Raw genomic sequence first — 15,157 nt, forward strand, 5'->3', positions numbered from 1 at the left:
TATATATATATACACACACACACACACACACACACACGTATATACATATGTGTATATATATATGTATACACACACACATATTGGTAACTCTTCAAGCTTAGAGAATGGGAAGACTCATTGATAAATGGCCAGTTCTTACCACTCTTTCATTTCTCATTTGTACTGAACTGAATAAGCAGAATGACATCCTGAATGTTCATGTAAAGTGCAGAGGGCTTTCCGATGCTCACCCAAACTTAGGCATTTGGAATCCAGGAGCGGTGTTCTCGGATTGGTCCTGCATAGGGTTAAAAGTTCTCATCTTGAAGTCTTCCCTGCCGTGTAGGGGAAAGAGATTTTCATGTATTTGGGGCAAACGAGAGGAGTGGGTGAGAAGAATATGTGTTTCTGTGACGGAACTGGAAGTGAACGGCCATAAATATGTCGCTGTTTTATTTTGGCCATTTAAATAATTGAGAGAGGTTGTGTACATTAGGACAAGGTACTTTTGGGAGGGCCTGTGACACTTCGTGACAGGGCAGGAGGGACGTTCTCCAGGTGTTCCCTGAGTGTCACAGTTTGTGTATTTGTCTGATTGCCCTTGGCTCCGGGGCAGGGGCAGTGATGTGAGTCTCCCCCGGTCCCCCCACTTCCTTCCCTCACAAAACTTGGAACGGTTGCTAGCTGCTGTCACTTCTTGACAGGCTGAGTTTGGAGCCTCATCCTCCCCAGCAAGCTCTGTCGGACTCGAAGCATTTGGACCTTCAAGCGCTTTTCTAGCAAGGACACTCCACCTGGGCTACGGAGGAGGAGACAGGGCCGCCCGAGGGCTGGCCAGCTTCGACTGACTGTGGGCCTGGCCCTTCAGTTAATATTGAGTTATCCGGCGGCCATGATACCCATCGCCTCACAGTACTGCTTTGACCTCAATTTGCTTTTCTTTTGGCTTTTAGAGTTCTTATGTTTTTTGTCCTCTCTGTGTCTGTACTCAGCTGGATGGAATTGTATACTTTTAGGGTGTAGTATCACTGACCCTTGGAAAACAAGGTGACAACCTGCTGTATGTGTTGGCGTTTTCCCAGTAGAGGCATCACTTCCGGTGGTGGATCCTGGCCTGCCGACTCCATCCCACCGATGCCTTTGAGAGTTTCCCGTACTAATCGGGGGCTCCATGCAACGGGCAGTGGAAGGACATGGTAAAGGTCAGAAGAGCACACTGGAGGTTAGTGTGGAAAGTTAGGCTCTTTCCTTTGAGTTCAATACGGTTGTGCTTCTGTGTCCCCCGTCCCCATAGAGTATTGGAGCTCAGCTTTGCTGCTCTTCCAGTGGGATTGTTCTCTTGTAGCTGGTCAGGCTGGGTGGGTCCTCCTGACCTCCATCACTGTCTCCTCCCCTACAACCACGTACCCCCAGCTCTTCAGGCAAGGTTGGGTGGCCCCTGGAAGATCTCTTCCCTTGTCTTCTCGAAGACCTGGCTTATCCTGCATCTGGGAAATGCGGGTTCCTCCATCTCACCGTTCAGTGGATTCAGAATGTTGACGTGGTCACAGCAACCTCTGCTCAAGGTCAGATTGGGTCCGATTTTCCTTTCAGAAGGGGAGGGTTGCTCTTGCTTGCTCTGAGACATATTTATATATCCTGCTTATGTGTGTTTTTCCATTTCTTTAGTTTTTAGGCTTTCCCCCTAAAATAGCCTATTCTTTGGGGTCAAGTGGCATTGTTTTAGTCCTCTGTTTATCCTCGGTGTGCCCATGTGCTGGTGGGATTATAATTCTTTCTGACTGGTTGTGAGGTAGCCCATATGGTGGCTTTCCCCACTTCTTCATTCCTTTGGGCCAGTCTTTGTTTCCTGTTTCCTAAGGTCTGGAGGAAGGATGTCTTTGTGTACAGTTGTACTCCTTTCTAATTTCCTTATGGGAAAAGCAACAGAAGGTGATTCTCGTGTTCCCTTCCTTTCCCCTCACTGTGCCTGTTGCCTCCTTTGGGGGACCCTTGAATTTGTTATTTTGGAGGAAGTTGTTTTTACTCCATATTTCCATCACTGAGCGCATTCATTCCAGAGACGTGTACTGAGCTGTTGTATGCGAGGATCTGGGGAGGGGGTATCTGACTACCTGAGGCCATAGGGGTCTTGTTAGCCTTTTAATACAAATGACATTTCAGTGTATCTTGTCCTTGTCTTTTTATATAATCTTGTAAGGAATTCTTTTCTGTATTTTAATTATTTGGATTATCATCATACAAAAATAGACTCTAATAGTGTACTATTCCATTGAGCTCTTCCAGCCCTGCGGGAGTGGGGAGGGTGGAGGGCACCTCTGGAGAGACATTTGACAGTTTTCTCTCAGACTGTGCCTGTGCATGTGTGTGTGTATCTGTGTGTATAGAAAAAAGTAAAGTCAGCCTTCTTTTTAAATGTGTAGGCATAACTTTTAGGTCATTTGGATATATGGTTGGTTGGAGTGCCTGTTTAACATTTGAACAGCACCAATTCGGGGTATTGTATAGGACATGAAATCAAATGCACCCTTTACAGAAGGAAGTGATAGAGAAAAATGATTTTCTCTTATGATTACCTGAGATGTTTCATACTATCAGATAGTAAGAACGACTTGAACTGCTGTTACATTTTCACTGCCTGGAATATTGTATCCAAACTTAATGCCTAATTGTGGTGACCATTCTTAGGCTAGGTTTCTGGTATAATCATCACTGCTTTTGTTTATTATGTGACTTTTAATACTTTACACTTTAAAATGGCACTGTTATTTGTACTTCCTCCTCCTCTTTTGGTAAATAGCCTCAGATTATTTTTGGATGCAGGTATGGTATACATAATGATGACAACAATGGTAAAGAATTGACCTGAAATGCGCTTTTTCTTTTTCTTCTATGTTAAATCAGATTTAACTTCCACTATGTCTGCAGAAACCAGTTCTGCTAGTATTCCACTCTTAAGAAGAACTCTTGTTGAGGATCGTTGTAGTCTGTGGTTTGGCAGTCCTTTATTCATGTGAACATGTGGCTGAATATTTTTTGTGGTGACATGCAATATGTGTTTCTTTTGTATTTCCATTAAAACAGATCATTTCTTAAAATGTTCGGTATCTTCTAGAATCACTTACCATGCTCATTTTTTTTTTCTAGATGATTTCAATCCTATTTCCCTTTCCCACATAAAGAGATTTCTTTATTGCCCTTGCCATCATCATTATTATAAGAGAGTAATTGTAGCTCTACTGTATTCATAGCCTATCATTCAGTAAAGAGGGATGCCCCTCGTTTCTTTTGTCCTGTAGTAAGAGGCAGTGTTACTTCTTGTTTCCCTGAGTTTAGGGTGATGGGGTGGGTTTAAGCCACAAGGTGGAGGGGTGATGGTAATATCTGTAACGGCATTCTTCCGGGGCGGAACACTGTGTCCTTCAGGCATCTCTCAGGGCCTCGTGTAGGTTTTGGAAATTTGTTTTTGCCTCATTTAGCCATCCTTCTGTCTCTTTGGCCTGACAATGGTAAATTTCTTTGGGCACAGCCAACAAGTGTACTACTCATTTGGGGTCTTCATTCACCAGGACGTGTGGGGTCTTCTGATGCTCCTTGGCCTGTTAAGGTACTATCTGTATAGTTTTTGTGTGCTTGAATGAGAAGTGTTCTCACCCTCTACTTCCTTGTCCAGGTAACATGAGTAAGAGTGCATGGTCATTCACTCTATTTCCAGATTGTAGTGTGTAATGTAGTTTTTTTTGGTACCTAATCAGGTTTGGATATAGGCTAAGGCAGCCGTGGGCAAACTACGGCCCGCGGGCCGGATCCAGCCCGTTTGAAATGAATAAAACTAAAAAAAAAAAGACCGTACCCTTTTATGTAATGATGTTTACTTTGAATTTATATTAGTTCACACAAACACTCCATCCATGCTTTTGTTCCGGCCCTCCGGTCCAGTTTAAGAACCCATTGTGGCCCTCGAGTCAAAAAGTTTGCCCACCCCTGGGCTAAGGAGACACTTGTGTTGTGTGCCATCAGTGGATGTGGAGCCATCAGTCCTGTGTTAAGACGTGTGACTATCTGTCGTTAGAAAGCGGGGCTGGTAAACATATAGATGGTCTTCCATCCCATGATACTTGTCATGTATCTGTAGGCAGAATGTTTTTCTGTATGTATTGACAGTGGACAGCAGTCCCCATTTTTTCCGTGGTGAGACAAAGCAAGGTTTTCTTTTCTTTTCTCCTTCTTTCCCATCAGTATGCTGGCTGTGTGCTTCTCAGGTTGTATTGCGTCTCTCCGCTTTGAACGCCATTGCTTGTAGAAGGTCATGGGCCTCCGTGTGTAAAGGTTGGTAATGCTTCCTGAGCATTTTTTAGCTCATTACCCTGGACCAAAAGAGAAATATTATGTACCCACTGCAAGCAGAGGCCAAGTGTCAGCCACATTCCTTCTCTTCTCACTTTTTTCAGAGGATTGTTCATTTGCTTTCAACTGATTGACATCATAGGTGGGATGACCAGAGATATTTTTTAAATGTTTCTTCTGGGTTCACCCTGTGTTTTGTTTCTTTCTGGTAGGGTTGCATGTTCTCTTATAGAGTCCTTTTTTTTATTTTATTTGTTCAGACTGAGCCAGGCCTTCCGAGTCATGTACTGTACTGTGTTCCTTCCCAGGAGTGTTAGCGGAGGGTGACTGCGAGGGCGACGGCTGGTGTGGGGCTGTGCTCCTCCTCTGCGCTCTGCCGTGTGGCTTGTAGTTACAAGTGCGCAGTGACATGCCGGAAGGAAACATTTGGGACTGAGTTCTTAACCGTTTAAACATGTCACCACCTGGAGACCATTCCTCTCACACTGATCTCACTTCCTCATGTCATCTAAAATCTCTCCCTGCCTTCTCAAAAAAAAATAAAAAAATCCAGAAACAACAATCCTAACAAAACCCCAGCAAGGCAAGCCGGGCAGGCCCGCCCAACTGCTCTGCTCCCCGTACCGCCCCTGCCCCGCCAGCTTTGGACATGCTGCTGAATTGATACTTTTGTACCTGCGGTCTTCACAGGTTGACATGTGAAAAGCCTTTTGGAACACAGCGTCAGGCATTGAATAGACTAGGCATTGTCTCCATTTTTCCTTATCAGTTACCAGAAGGTAAGATTATGTATTTAGTCACTTAAAAACACTTGCAGAGTGAATCATTTTTCCTCCTTTGTTCCCACCTCCCCGTTGGAAAGAATATGGGCTGTGGCTTGTCATAGTAATAGTAAATGACTGTGTCCCTGCTTTTGTGTCCAGCGCCTGTGAGGAAATGGGGAACTCACTCCCAACAGCGCAGGCTGACAAGTTGGGACTCAGACGGTCTCTCTGGCCTGTATGTGACTGTGGAGATGATTTATACTTTCAGCTAAACCTCGTGTCGGTAACACATACATGATAGGAAACCCAGATGTTTAAGTTTATTTCATCTTTTTTACACTATTTGTTTAGCAAGATGTATCTCTGTGTTGTATTAGAATGGTACTCCTGCAACTAAAATTAAAGAAAAGAAAGAAAGAAAAACAAAGGGTTTTTTTCAGTTTTGAAGAAGGTTTTACCTGTTTTTCTTCTTCAGCAGGGTTGCTTGAGAGTGCCAGGAAGTGTTTCTGAAGGCACAGCAATACAATCGAGAATTAATCTTTTAAAACTTAGATTTGGTTTTCAGTCCTTGTCTGAAAAGTTATTTCTGAGGATGTGTGTGCCCCATTGGTTTTCTGGGGCACTTGGATATGAAACCATTTGGAAGCGATAAAAATAAATTGTTACAGTGTGTGAAATTATCAAATAGAAAGAAAAAAGATGCACTAGTGAAGAAAGTACCCATTTATCGTTAAAAATAATCTCCAAGTGATGATTGGGAGTGTCAATTCAGGTATTCTCGGGAAGAATGGAACGTGGATGTGCTTGCCCTGTTGAAATCGGCAACTATCCCTGTTATACGAAGAACTCTCCAAATGGGGCTGCTCGGAAGATAAAGAAGTTGATGGGATTGCTTATTTTCAAATGTTAAGTGTTTTTTCTCTTTTTAAAAAGTAATTGAAATAAAATAACCCTTCTTAGTGAAGAAAATGTAAACTCTTAATGGAAGTTCAGCAGAATGAAACATTTAAAAAGTGAAGATAGAAGATAAGGATTTTTTATTGCTAATCCACAAGGGGGTAGTGATGTTCTATCAAAGGCTTGTGGTGGAAATGTGAGATGATCTCTTTTAACATTTTAGATTTACAGATAAAACTGGTCTGTTTGCATTTTCACTTAATAAGATCTCCTTTTTCAAATCTTCCTTGGCAAAATTATTGCTTAAATTTTTAAAAAATTCATTTTGGGGGGAATGGTTACATTAAGCCATCGGAATGGTAAAGGAGGGAGAATGTCCTTGTAGTTTTGTGCTGTGGAGATGTTACCAAGGATCTGAGGTCACTTGTAATCTTCAATTTCCTGGGAAACATTAGGAATCTAGGAATCAGTTATTTAAGTGTCCCAAATAAAAGGATTTTAGTAAGTTGTGTCTAAACTTCACAGAAGTTTTTATTACTGGTTGTATTTTCAGTTCTGCTGAGAGATGAAAAATGTGAATAACCCATACCACTAGCTGCTTTTAATAGTTGTAAGTAAATCAAATTTTTATAATCTTTTTTATTAGTTTATACTACATCATTAGATGAAAGCATTTCCCCTCTTACATAAAGATTCCAGTAGCTTGCCTGAAGTCATGAGCTTCATCCCATTTTATTCAGAATTCCTTAAAATGAGGGGTGGCTTGGCAATGCCAGGCAGTTTTCAATGAAGAAATCAAAGTGGGCATATTGTGTGCTCTTTTCTGAACGAGAGAGCACATAGTGGGCGAAGGATTTAAGGTGAGGCTGGGACTACATTCTGATTTAGCAGCAACTAATATCTTTAAAAAAGTATTTTTAACAAACATGAAATAGTTCCATGGTTTAGAAGTTAAGCTTGTTTGTAGCATATTTAGTATATTTTTCATTTTTGGTTTAGGGAAAAGGTTGTTAATACAGCTTTTCTCTCTCTCTCTCTCTCTCTCTCTCTCTCTCTCTCTCTCCCTCTCCCTCCCTCCCCCTCCCTCCCTCCCTCCCTCCTCCCCTCCCCCCCTTCCCTTGGTCTGAGCAAGGGCTTTTTCTGTTTTAATCTCCTTTATTAAATGACTGGTGATTTCACATCCCCAACGATACAGTTTCTTCACGGACTATCCTAAGCTCTGCTGGGAGCTGGACTATGACGTCAGCATTTCCATTCATGAATTTGATTTTTCTAAATCTCTTTTCTTCTTTTGTATTCCTGAGCTGCCTTCTGGCACATGCACAAATCAGTTTACCATCAGTCAGCCCATAAATCAGCGATAAAAGGTAAAACAAAAGATAAGATGCTGGGGCTGTTTCGATAGAACTCTAGTTGCTCATGCTGATTCGCATCAGTGTACTTTGGACAAGGTTTCTGGCGAAACAGATTGAAACCTAAAACAGTCAGCTTAATTATCCCATGATTTTGTGGATTGCGCTGCATTGTGGCCCTACTGACACTACGTTTTTGTACTTCCATGAAGTTCAGAGTGCTAGGCTGTCGCTCCTTTGTTATAAAGGAATGTTTCTGTTGTAATTTGACTAAATTGGAGCATTCTGCTTTATTTCAGAGAGCTTGGGCCTGGAGATTAAATTAGGTCCTACTCAAAATACTTTTGGGATGCATTTGGATTTTGGGGGGATATTTTGTCACTCTTGAAATATTTATTTCATTTCAAATTTTTTTTTTTTTTTGTAATCCTCACCTGAGGACATTTTTTCCATTGATTTTTAGAGAGTGTGAAAGGTAGGGAGGGTAAGGGGAGGGGAGAGAGAGAGAAAGAAAGGGAAAGAGAGAGAAGAGAAGAGAAGAGAAGAGAAGAGAAAAGGAGAGGAGAGGAGAGAGACATCAATTTGTTGTTCCACCTATTTCTGCATTCTTTGGTTGATTCTTGTGTGTGCCCTGACCAGCCATTGAACCCGCAATCTTGGTGTATCAGGATGCTGCAACCAACTGAGCTACCTGGCCAGGCTCTTGAAATATGTTAGACGACTCTGTCTGGTGCATACATTTTGCATGTGCTGCAGTTGTTATTCTGTGAGTAGCAGAGTAGCCCTAGGTGGGAGTTAGGTTTCATCTCCCCCAGGTTGTGCATTCGCGGAGCTGTTGACTCCATTTTCTCCTCCGGGAGGTCACTGCTTGTGATTTAGTGCTGCGTGCCAGCAGTTCTGGAAGCAATCTTATTTGGAGTTTTCCTCTGCAGGCCGAGGGAGTTTGAGGCTGAGCCTCTGGCGTGCGGCATCTTTCGAGCCTCCTGTAGTTGATGAATGGTGAGCTTTACAAAAGTTCATTTTCTCCGCTTTCTTGGGGGTTTGTTGACTTTCTAGACATTTAATTGCCAAGAAACATTTAGATGTTTCAATTTAGAATGTGTTCTATTTAGAAATCACTGTAGCTCAGTTACAATTTATGGTGAGAGCAGGTGATTCAAACTGCAACCATTTTGATTGATTCCCAGTGTTACTCCTGAGATGACTTTAAAGCTCATGACAACAGCAGAGATACCAGCTCCTCCCACCCTTCAGTGAATCCAGAGCTGTGTGTTCCTTCAGGTTGAACCGTGTTGCTGGATGGGGAACAGACATGTGTGGTCTGCTATTTAGCATTCTCCTTGAAGTAGGTGCTCTGAGGAAAAAAATCAGCAAGGAGACATGAATAAGCATTTGAAGATGATGTAAATGATACTCATTTTCTCCAAGAACTGAATTGTTTTAAAATTATTTAAATACAATTTTTAAAAAAGGTTCTAATCTTAAATATTATTTATTATTGTTATTTTTTAACCCTCACTGAGGATATTTTTCCATTGACTTGTAGAGACAGTGGAAAGGGGGGGGGGGGGGGGCGTTTGTTGGCTGAAGCTGTGTAGGAGGAATGTGAACCGCCGGCAGGGAAGTGCCTCCTTTCGGGTGTACGCAGAGGGCCTGACTTTTTAGGTCTAACACTTTGCGACTATTTACTTTAAAAATGTGAAAAATTGTTAAAGCTGTTGAAAAGCTGTACAGCACAAAAACGTTCATTCTGCTCAGTTATTTCCTATGACACATTTAAGCTCTTTATTCTGATAGGATGAGTGTTCACAGTTTTGGAAAAATAGACTTAAATACTATGATTACAGATGGAAAAGTGTCTGTTAACCCCAGACTTTTTATGTTTAAGGTTGGATTATTTATATTTGTTCGGTTGTTTCTTTCTGGAGTTGATTAATACAACTGTTATTAAAATGTATTGATTGCCAGTAATTCAGTAAATGACTTCCTATTAAGAAATGCGTGGGGATGGGGGTGTTTCATGGGGGAGTTTCGGTGGACCCACAGTAATTGATCACATAGTGTCTTCACTTGGGCGTGCTTCCTGGGCTGCTACAGGCCTGGCATTTGGAGATGGCTTGAATATAATTTATATTTTGAAAGTTTCGTTCATATTTAAAGCTACTGAGGGGCAAGTTAATGTTCCTGGTGTTCTTGCCAAGATTCCCTGCTTGATGCTTTCCGTCTCTGCCATTATGAAAGGTGCTGGCTGAATTATTTGCTTTGACAAAGCTTCTGATGGAGGTCTCTTCCTCGTTTAATTTTATTGATAGAGGCTGTTGTGCTTAAAAGGAAAGGATGACAAGCAGGAGGCTGTGAGTGGGTACTCCGTATTTTGAAGTACTTGTCTTTCTTCCTAGGGGTCCTCCAGAAATTGATCCTAGATTACTTGACCAAATTCAAGGCCCAGAGATTTATTCCAGACGTCCTGGGAGGCGAGGAACATCAGTCTTTCTCCACTGAATCTGATTATTCTGCATCTGACCCAGGCTGCCTGTATGGGTGTCTTCTGATGCAAATCTGGTGATAGTGGCAACCTTTCTAACTGGGCTGAGTATCCTTGACAGCTGTTATCTGTCCTCTCCAGGTATTTTTAGCCTCCAGCCTCTGTGGCCACGTCTGGAGGAAGGGAGGATGGATTTAGCTGCTCTGGTGCCACTCCAAGTTGTTGCGGGTGCTGTCCGCCGCCTTCAGCAGCCTGCCTTCGTCTCGGCCCGGCTCTGAAGAGGCTCTTTGCCCTTGTCATGGGGTGAAAAAGCAAACACAGAAGTCATTTGTTAATAAGAATGAAAGTCATGATTTTCAGAATGCTTTCAAAAATAAACAGTGGTTAGTGGTGATGGTGCACAACAAGGTGAATGTACTTAAGGCCACTAAATTGTATACTACAAAAGGGTGAAAATGGTAAATTTTAGATTATGACTATTTTACCACAATTTAAAAAAAAGACTCCAGGTGGATTCAAAATCTAAGGAGCAAAGTAGCAATGAGGTCCTAACAGTAAATATATGACAATATTTTCGTTACCCCAATGGGGGCTTGTGCCTTAAATAGGGTCAAAATCTCCCTCCCCCACTGCCCATCTCTTCTTCTCTTCCCCTTTCCCCTCTGCCTCTGCCTCTCTGTTGCGCACACGCACACGCACACACACACACAGTGGTGAGCAGGCTCTGCGGTTCCTCTATATAGTCAACTCTCAGGAGGATTGGTGAGGGTCCGTTGGACTGCTGATCTTTCGAGAGGGTAGGGTGAAAGGAGACTGAGAGAGAGGGACTGCAGCAAGGGGGCCTGGCACCTCAACCTGTTTCCATCAACCAGCGTAAAAGAAAGAATATTAACTCCCAAATGGATTTGTGTTCAGTTGTTGTAGTGGGTAAACTTTCTGCAGAGAATATGTCCACCGTAGCTACACCCATGAGGCCAAGCGTCGTCAGCCAGAGGCCTGGGTGTGTGGAGTGAATCAGCAGTGGGCATGGCCAGTGTCCCGGGCATGTGCTCTGAGTGGTGGCGAAGCAGGCGGGGCACACTGGCAGGAGGTGGTCTTTGTAGGCTTTGCCCTGTGTGGGTTCTCAGGTTGTCCATTTGGGGGATGTCAGTCCAGTTTGGATACTTGGGTGGGTCCTTGCCTTTCCCTTGTGTGGACCACTGAACCTGAAAGGTTGGGGACAGCCGTCCAAAGACAGGGACGCCTTGGAAGAGGGACCGTGGGGAAGAAAACAGCAAACTGCCTCTGTGTAAGCGTAGGTGGCCGCCTGGGTGCACGTTTGTTTGGCTTTTCCCCGGCATCTCCTTCCTGCCTCTCATCTCTGGTTTTTCTTGATTTCTCTTGGCAGAGGGAGGAGTCGGATGGCAGTAGACAGGTGGGAGACTGTGAGGGAACAGGAGTTTGGAGGTTCTGTGTAAGGGCCAATAGCCTGTATGCCGTGAATCGTCTGAATACACAGCTGTTTAGTAATTGGTGTCTCCTAGTGATGACCTTGAGTCTCTTCAGAAAAGCAACACTTAGTGTGTTCTACTTACCAAAAGAGGAAAGTATGTAATGTTTTTAAAAAACAGCCATCAGAGTAGCTTTTAGTACTTAAAGGAATTTGATTGCTTTTTAAATAACTTTATTGAGATATAATTCATATACCATAAAATTCATTCTCTTAAAATATATGTCAGTGGTATTTAATATGCTCATACAGTTTTACAGCTATCCGCACTATCCCTTTCCAGAGCATCTTCACTCCAAAAAGAAACCTGTATCTATTAATAGGCACTCCCCCTCCACCCCTCCCCTATCTCTGGGCAATCAGTAATCTCCTCTTCTTTATGCATTTGCCTATTCTGGACGTTTTATATAAATGATATCTTACAATATGTGGTCTTTTGTGACTGGCTTCTTTCCTTTGGCATAATGTTTTCAAGGTTCATTCACGTTGTAGCATATATAAGAACTTCGTTCCTTTTACAGTGGAACAATACCCGAAATATCCCGCATTTTATTTTCTGTTCTTCAGTTGATGAACATTTGAGTTATTTTCACTTTCTGGCTATTATGAATAATGCTGCTATGAACATTGTGTACATGTTTTTGTGTGAACATATGTTTTCAGTTTTCTTGGGTGTAATGTTTTCAAGGTTCATTCACGTTGTAGCATATATAAGAACTTCGTTCCTTTTACAGTGGAACAATACCCGAAATATCCCGCATTTTATTTTCTGTTCTTCAGTTGATGAACATTTGAGTTATTTTCACTTTCTGGCTATTATGAATAATGCTGCTATGAACATTGTGTACATGTTTTTGTGTGAACATATGTTTTCAGTTTTCTTGGGTGTATACCTAGCATTGGAATTGTTGGGTCACATGGTAACTCTCTTTCGTTGAGGAACTGCCAAACTGTTTTTGCAAAGTGGCTGCATCATATTACATTCCTGCCAGCAATGTCTGAAGATTCTGATTTCTTCACATCCTTACTAACACTTGTTATTATCTGTCTTTTTTTAAAATATTTTATTGATTTTCCACAGAGAGGAAGGGAGAGAGATAGAGAGTTAGAAACATCGATGAGAGAGAAACATCGATCAGCTGCCTCCTGCACATCCCCTACTGGGGATGTGCCTGCAACCCAGGTACATGCCTTTGACCGGAATCGAACCTGGGACCTTTCAGTCCGCAGGCTGACGCTCTATCCACTGAGCCAAACCGGTTTCGGCTCTTTTTGATTAAAGCTATTCTTGTGGATGTGAAGTATTATGTTATTGTGGTTTTAATTTGCGTTTCCCTAATGCCTAATGTTGAATGTCTTTCATGTGATTATTGGCCATTTGTATGTCTTGTCTGCTCTGGAGAAATGTCTTTTGCCCATTTTTGAATTGAGTTGTTTGGTTTTTGGTTGTTAGTTGTAGGTGTTCTTTATTCATGCTGGGTATCAATCCCTTATCAGATATATGATTTGCAAATATTTTCTCCCATTCTGTGGGCTGTCTTTTTACTTTCTTGATAGTGTCTTTTGAAGCACAGTCGAGTTCAATTTATCTTTTTTTTCTGTTGCTTATGCTGTCATCATTAAGAAATCATTGCCTAATCTAAGATCATAAAGATTGACACTTATGTTTTTTCGTAAGTTTTATAGTTTTAGCTCTTACATTTAAGTCTCTGATTCATTTTGAGTTAATTTTTGTGTATAATTTTTTTGTATGTTGTGAGGTGGGTAGACTTCCAACATCATTCTCTTGCATGTGGATATCCAGTTGTCCCAGCACCATTTGTTGAAAAGACCATTGAAGTATCTTGGCACCCTTGTCAAAAATCACTTGACCATAAATGTGTGGAGTCTCGATTTTAATCTATTGATCTATACATCTGTCCTTATGCCAGTACCACGCTGTCATGATTATTGTAGTTTTGTAGTAAGTTTTGAAATCAGGAGGTGTCTCTCCTCCAACTCTATTCTTTTCTAAGATTGTTTTGGCTATTCTAGGTCCCTTGAATTGCCACATGAATATTGGGATCAACTTGTCAATTTCTAAAAAAGAGGCAGTTTTGATATTGATAGGGATTTTGTTAGGTCTGTGGAACAGTTTGGGGAACCTAAAGCCTTTTTATGGATCTACTCTTTGCTTAACTCAAGCACCCAAGTGGCTTGCCTTAAATTTTTTTGTTCTAATTTATTACTACAGTAGGCTGCCTTGGTGAGACATGGGAATTCTCTGGTAGGCTGGACTTGGACTTTTCAGGTCCCAAGAGAGCAAATAGCTAATTCACACAGTCTGCAGGTTTGTGTTCTTTTGATGTGAAAGTTTGCTGATGTCTTGAATGTTTAGAAAAAAATGTGGTATTCTTGTTAACCCTTGTTCTGTTTAATAGAGAATTAACAGATTCCACATATGAATATATAATTATCAGAGACTTAGAATATGTTACAATAAAACTGTGACATTAAAATTTATATTATTATTATGGAGGTGTCAGAGATATTTTAGGATCTTGTACTCCTGTGGGGGCCATGTGAATATCAGTTACTGTTATACTCTTAAGTCAGCTCATTTACTCAGCAAACAATACTGAAGTGCCAGACGCAGGGAAGGACAGACATAGTCCCTGCCCTAGTGGGGAAACTGACATTAATCAAGGTGCCCTGTGAAATTACAACTCATACAGGGCTATGAAGAGATGAATGCTATGAAGGGAAGTACCTGTGTCATAAAAGGATTTGACTAATCTGAGAGGCTGGGGGAAGATTCTTGAGTTAAGCTATGAAGGAAAACGGGAATTAATTGAGGGAAAAATGAGGGAAAGAAGTTGTAGGTAATTGGGTGGGCTGGCTAGTGAGATGTGTGGGATGCTCTGATTCTATTCGGGCTGTTTATAGTTTTTGAGAAAGAGTATCTGAAGACTTGACTCTGGTCTTATTCTGCCCCTTAAGTGCCTTGTGACTTTGAGCAGGTAACTCAACTTTCCTGAGCTTATTTGCTTACTGTTTTTTAATCTTATGAGGCAGTGTGCAGCTGTTTTTATTTAGAGATAAAACATATATATGAAAACATACAGAAATCTAGGCTGTTGATGGATTGTATTAGTATAACTTAAAATAATTATTTTTCATGACCTTCTGTGGTTGGTTTCTTAGGAATGCAATATTGGTAAGTTGGATATCTTCTGAAAAATTTTCCTAGTTTTTCCGATTAGGATTCACTTCAGTTCCTACATACTCTAGAAGCCTCCCATCTGCAGGGAGCAGATGTGGATGTGACTGATTCAAGGCTGGTCATAGTGCATGCTGGGATCAGGCCTGGAGGGACTGGGAAGTCTTGAAGGAGGTGGAATTTGACTGGCATCACTGACAGGCAGACATGGTAGTTGGAGGAGAAATTTCACTCAGAGGAAGCGGAGCAAAGGCACAGAGCCAGGAGGGCACGGGGGTGGCTGGGATTTGGGTGCATGTGTGTAGATGAGCCTGGCACAGTAGGTAGGGGTCAGGTTGTAGGGGCTTGAAGTCAAACTGGGAGTCTGGATCATATTGTGTCTGTTCTCGGAGAGGCTCTCAGCGGTGTGTGTTGTCTTTCTTAGGAGTGGGATTGGTTGGGTAAAAGTCTAGTCTCTGTGAAGGTGCTAACAGCAGCCGTGTGCTTGCCTCTCCAGCTCTCTCTCGCTGGCCAGGCACGTGCAGTTCTTCCCGAGTCTGATGGTGCCCGAGCACCATGCTCCCCCTTGGTTTTGGTCCTTGCACTTTGCCATCGCCTTGACTTAAAAGGTGCGCTTTCCTCCAGAACACGCACGCATATCCACAT

At 42.1% G+C, this 15,157-nt stretch overlaps 1 protein-coding gene across 1 annotated transcript in view; it reads left to right on the forward strand.

The window, feature by feature from the left end:
* The first annotated feature begins 562 nt into the window (after nt 1–562).
* Nucleotides 563–15,157, forward strand: part of CAMTA1 (calmodulin binding transcription activator 1) — a 668,603-nt gene continuing 654,008 nt past the window's right edge. Inside the window, exons 1-2 of the mRNA XM_023744253.1 lie at nt 563–1,201; nt 1,325–1,544. Of these exons, the coding sequence (XP_023600021.1) occupies nt 1,173–1,201; nt 1,325–1,544 (249 nt within the window). The 5' untranslated portion in view covers nt 563–1,172. The remainder of the gene's footprint in view (nt 1,202–1,324; nt 1,545–15,157) is intronic.

The sequence above is a fragment of the Myotis lucifugus genome, unplaced genomic scaffold, assembly GCF_000147115.1.
Source record: "Myotis lucifugus unplaced genomic scaffold, Myoluc2.0 scaffold_440, whole genome shotgun sequence".
In the NCBI taxonomy this organism is placed as follows: Eukaryota; Metazoa; Chordata; class Mammalia; order Chiroptera; family Vespertilionidae; genus Myotis; species Myotis lucifugus.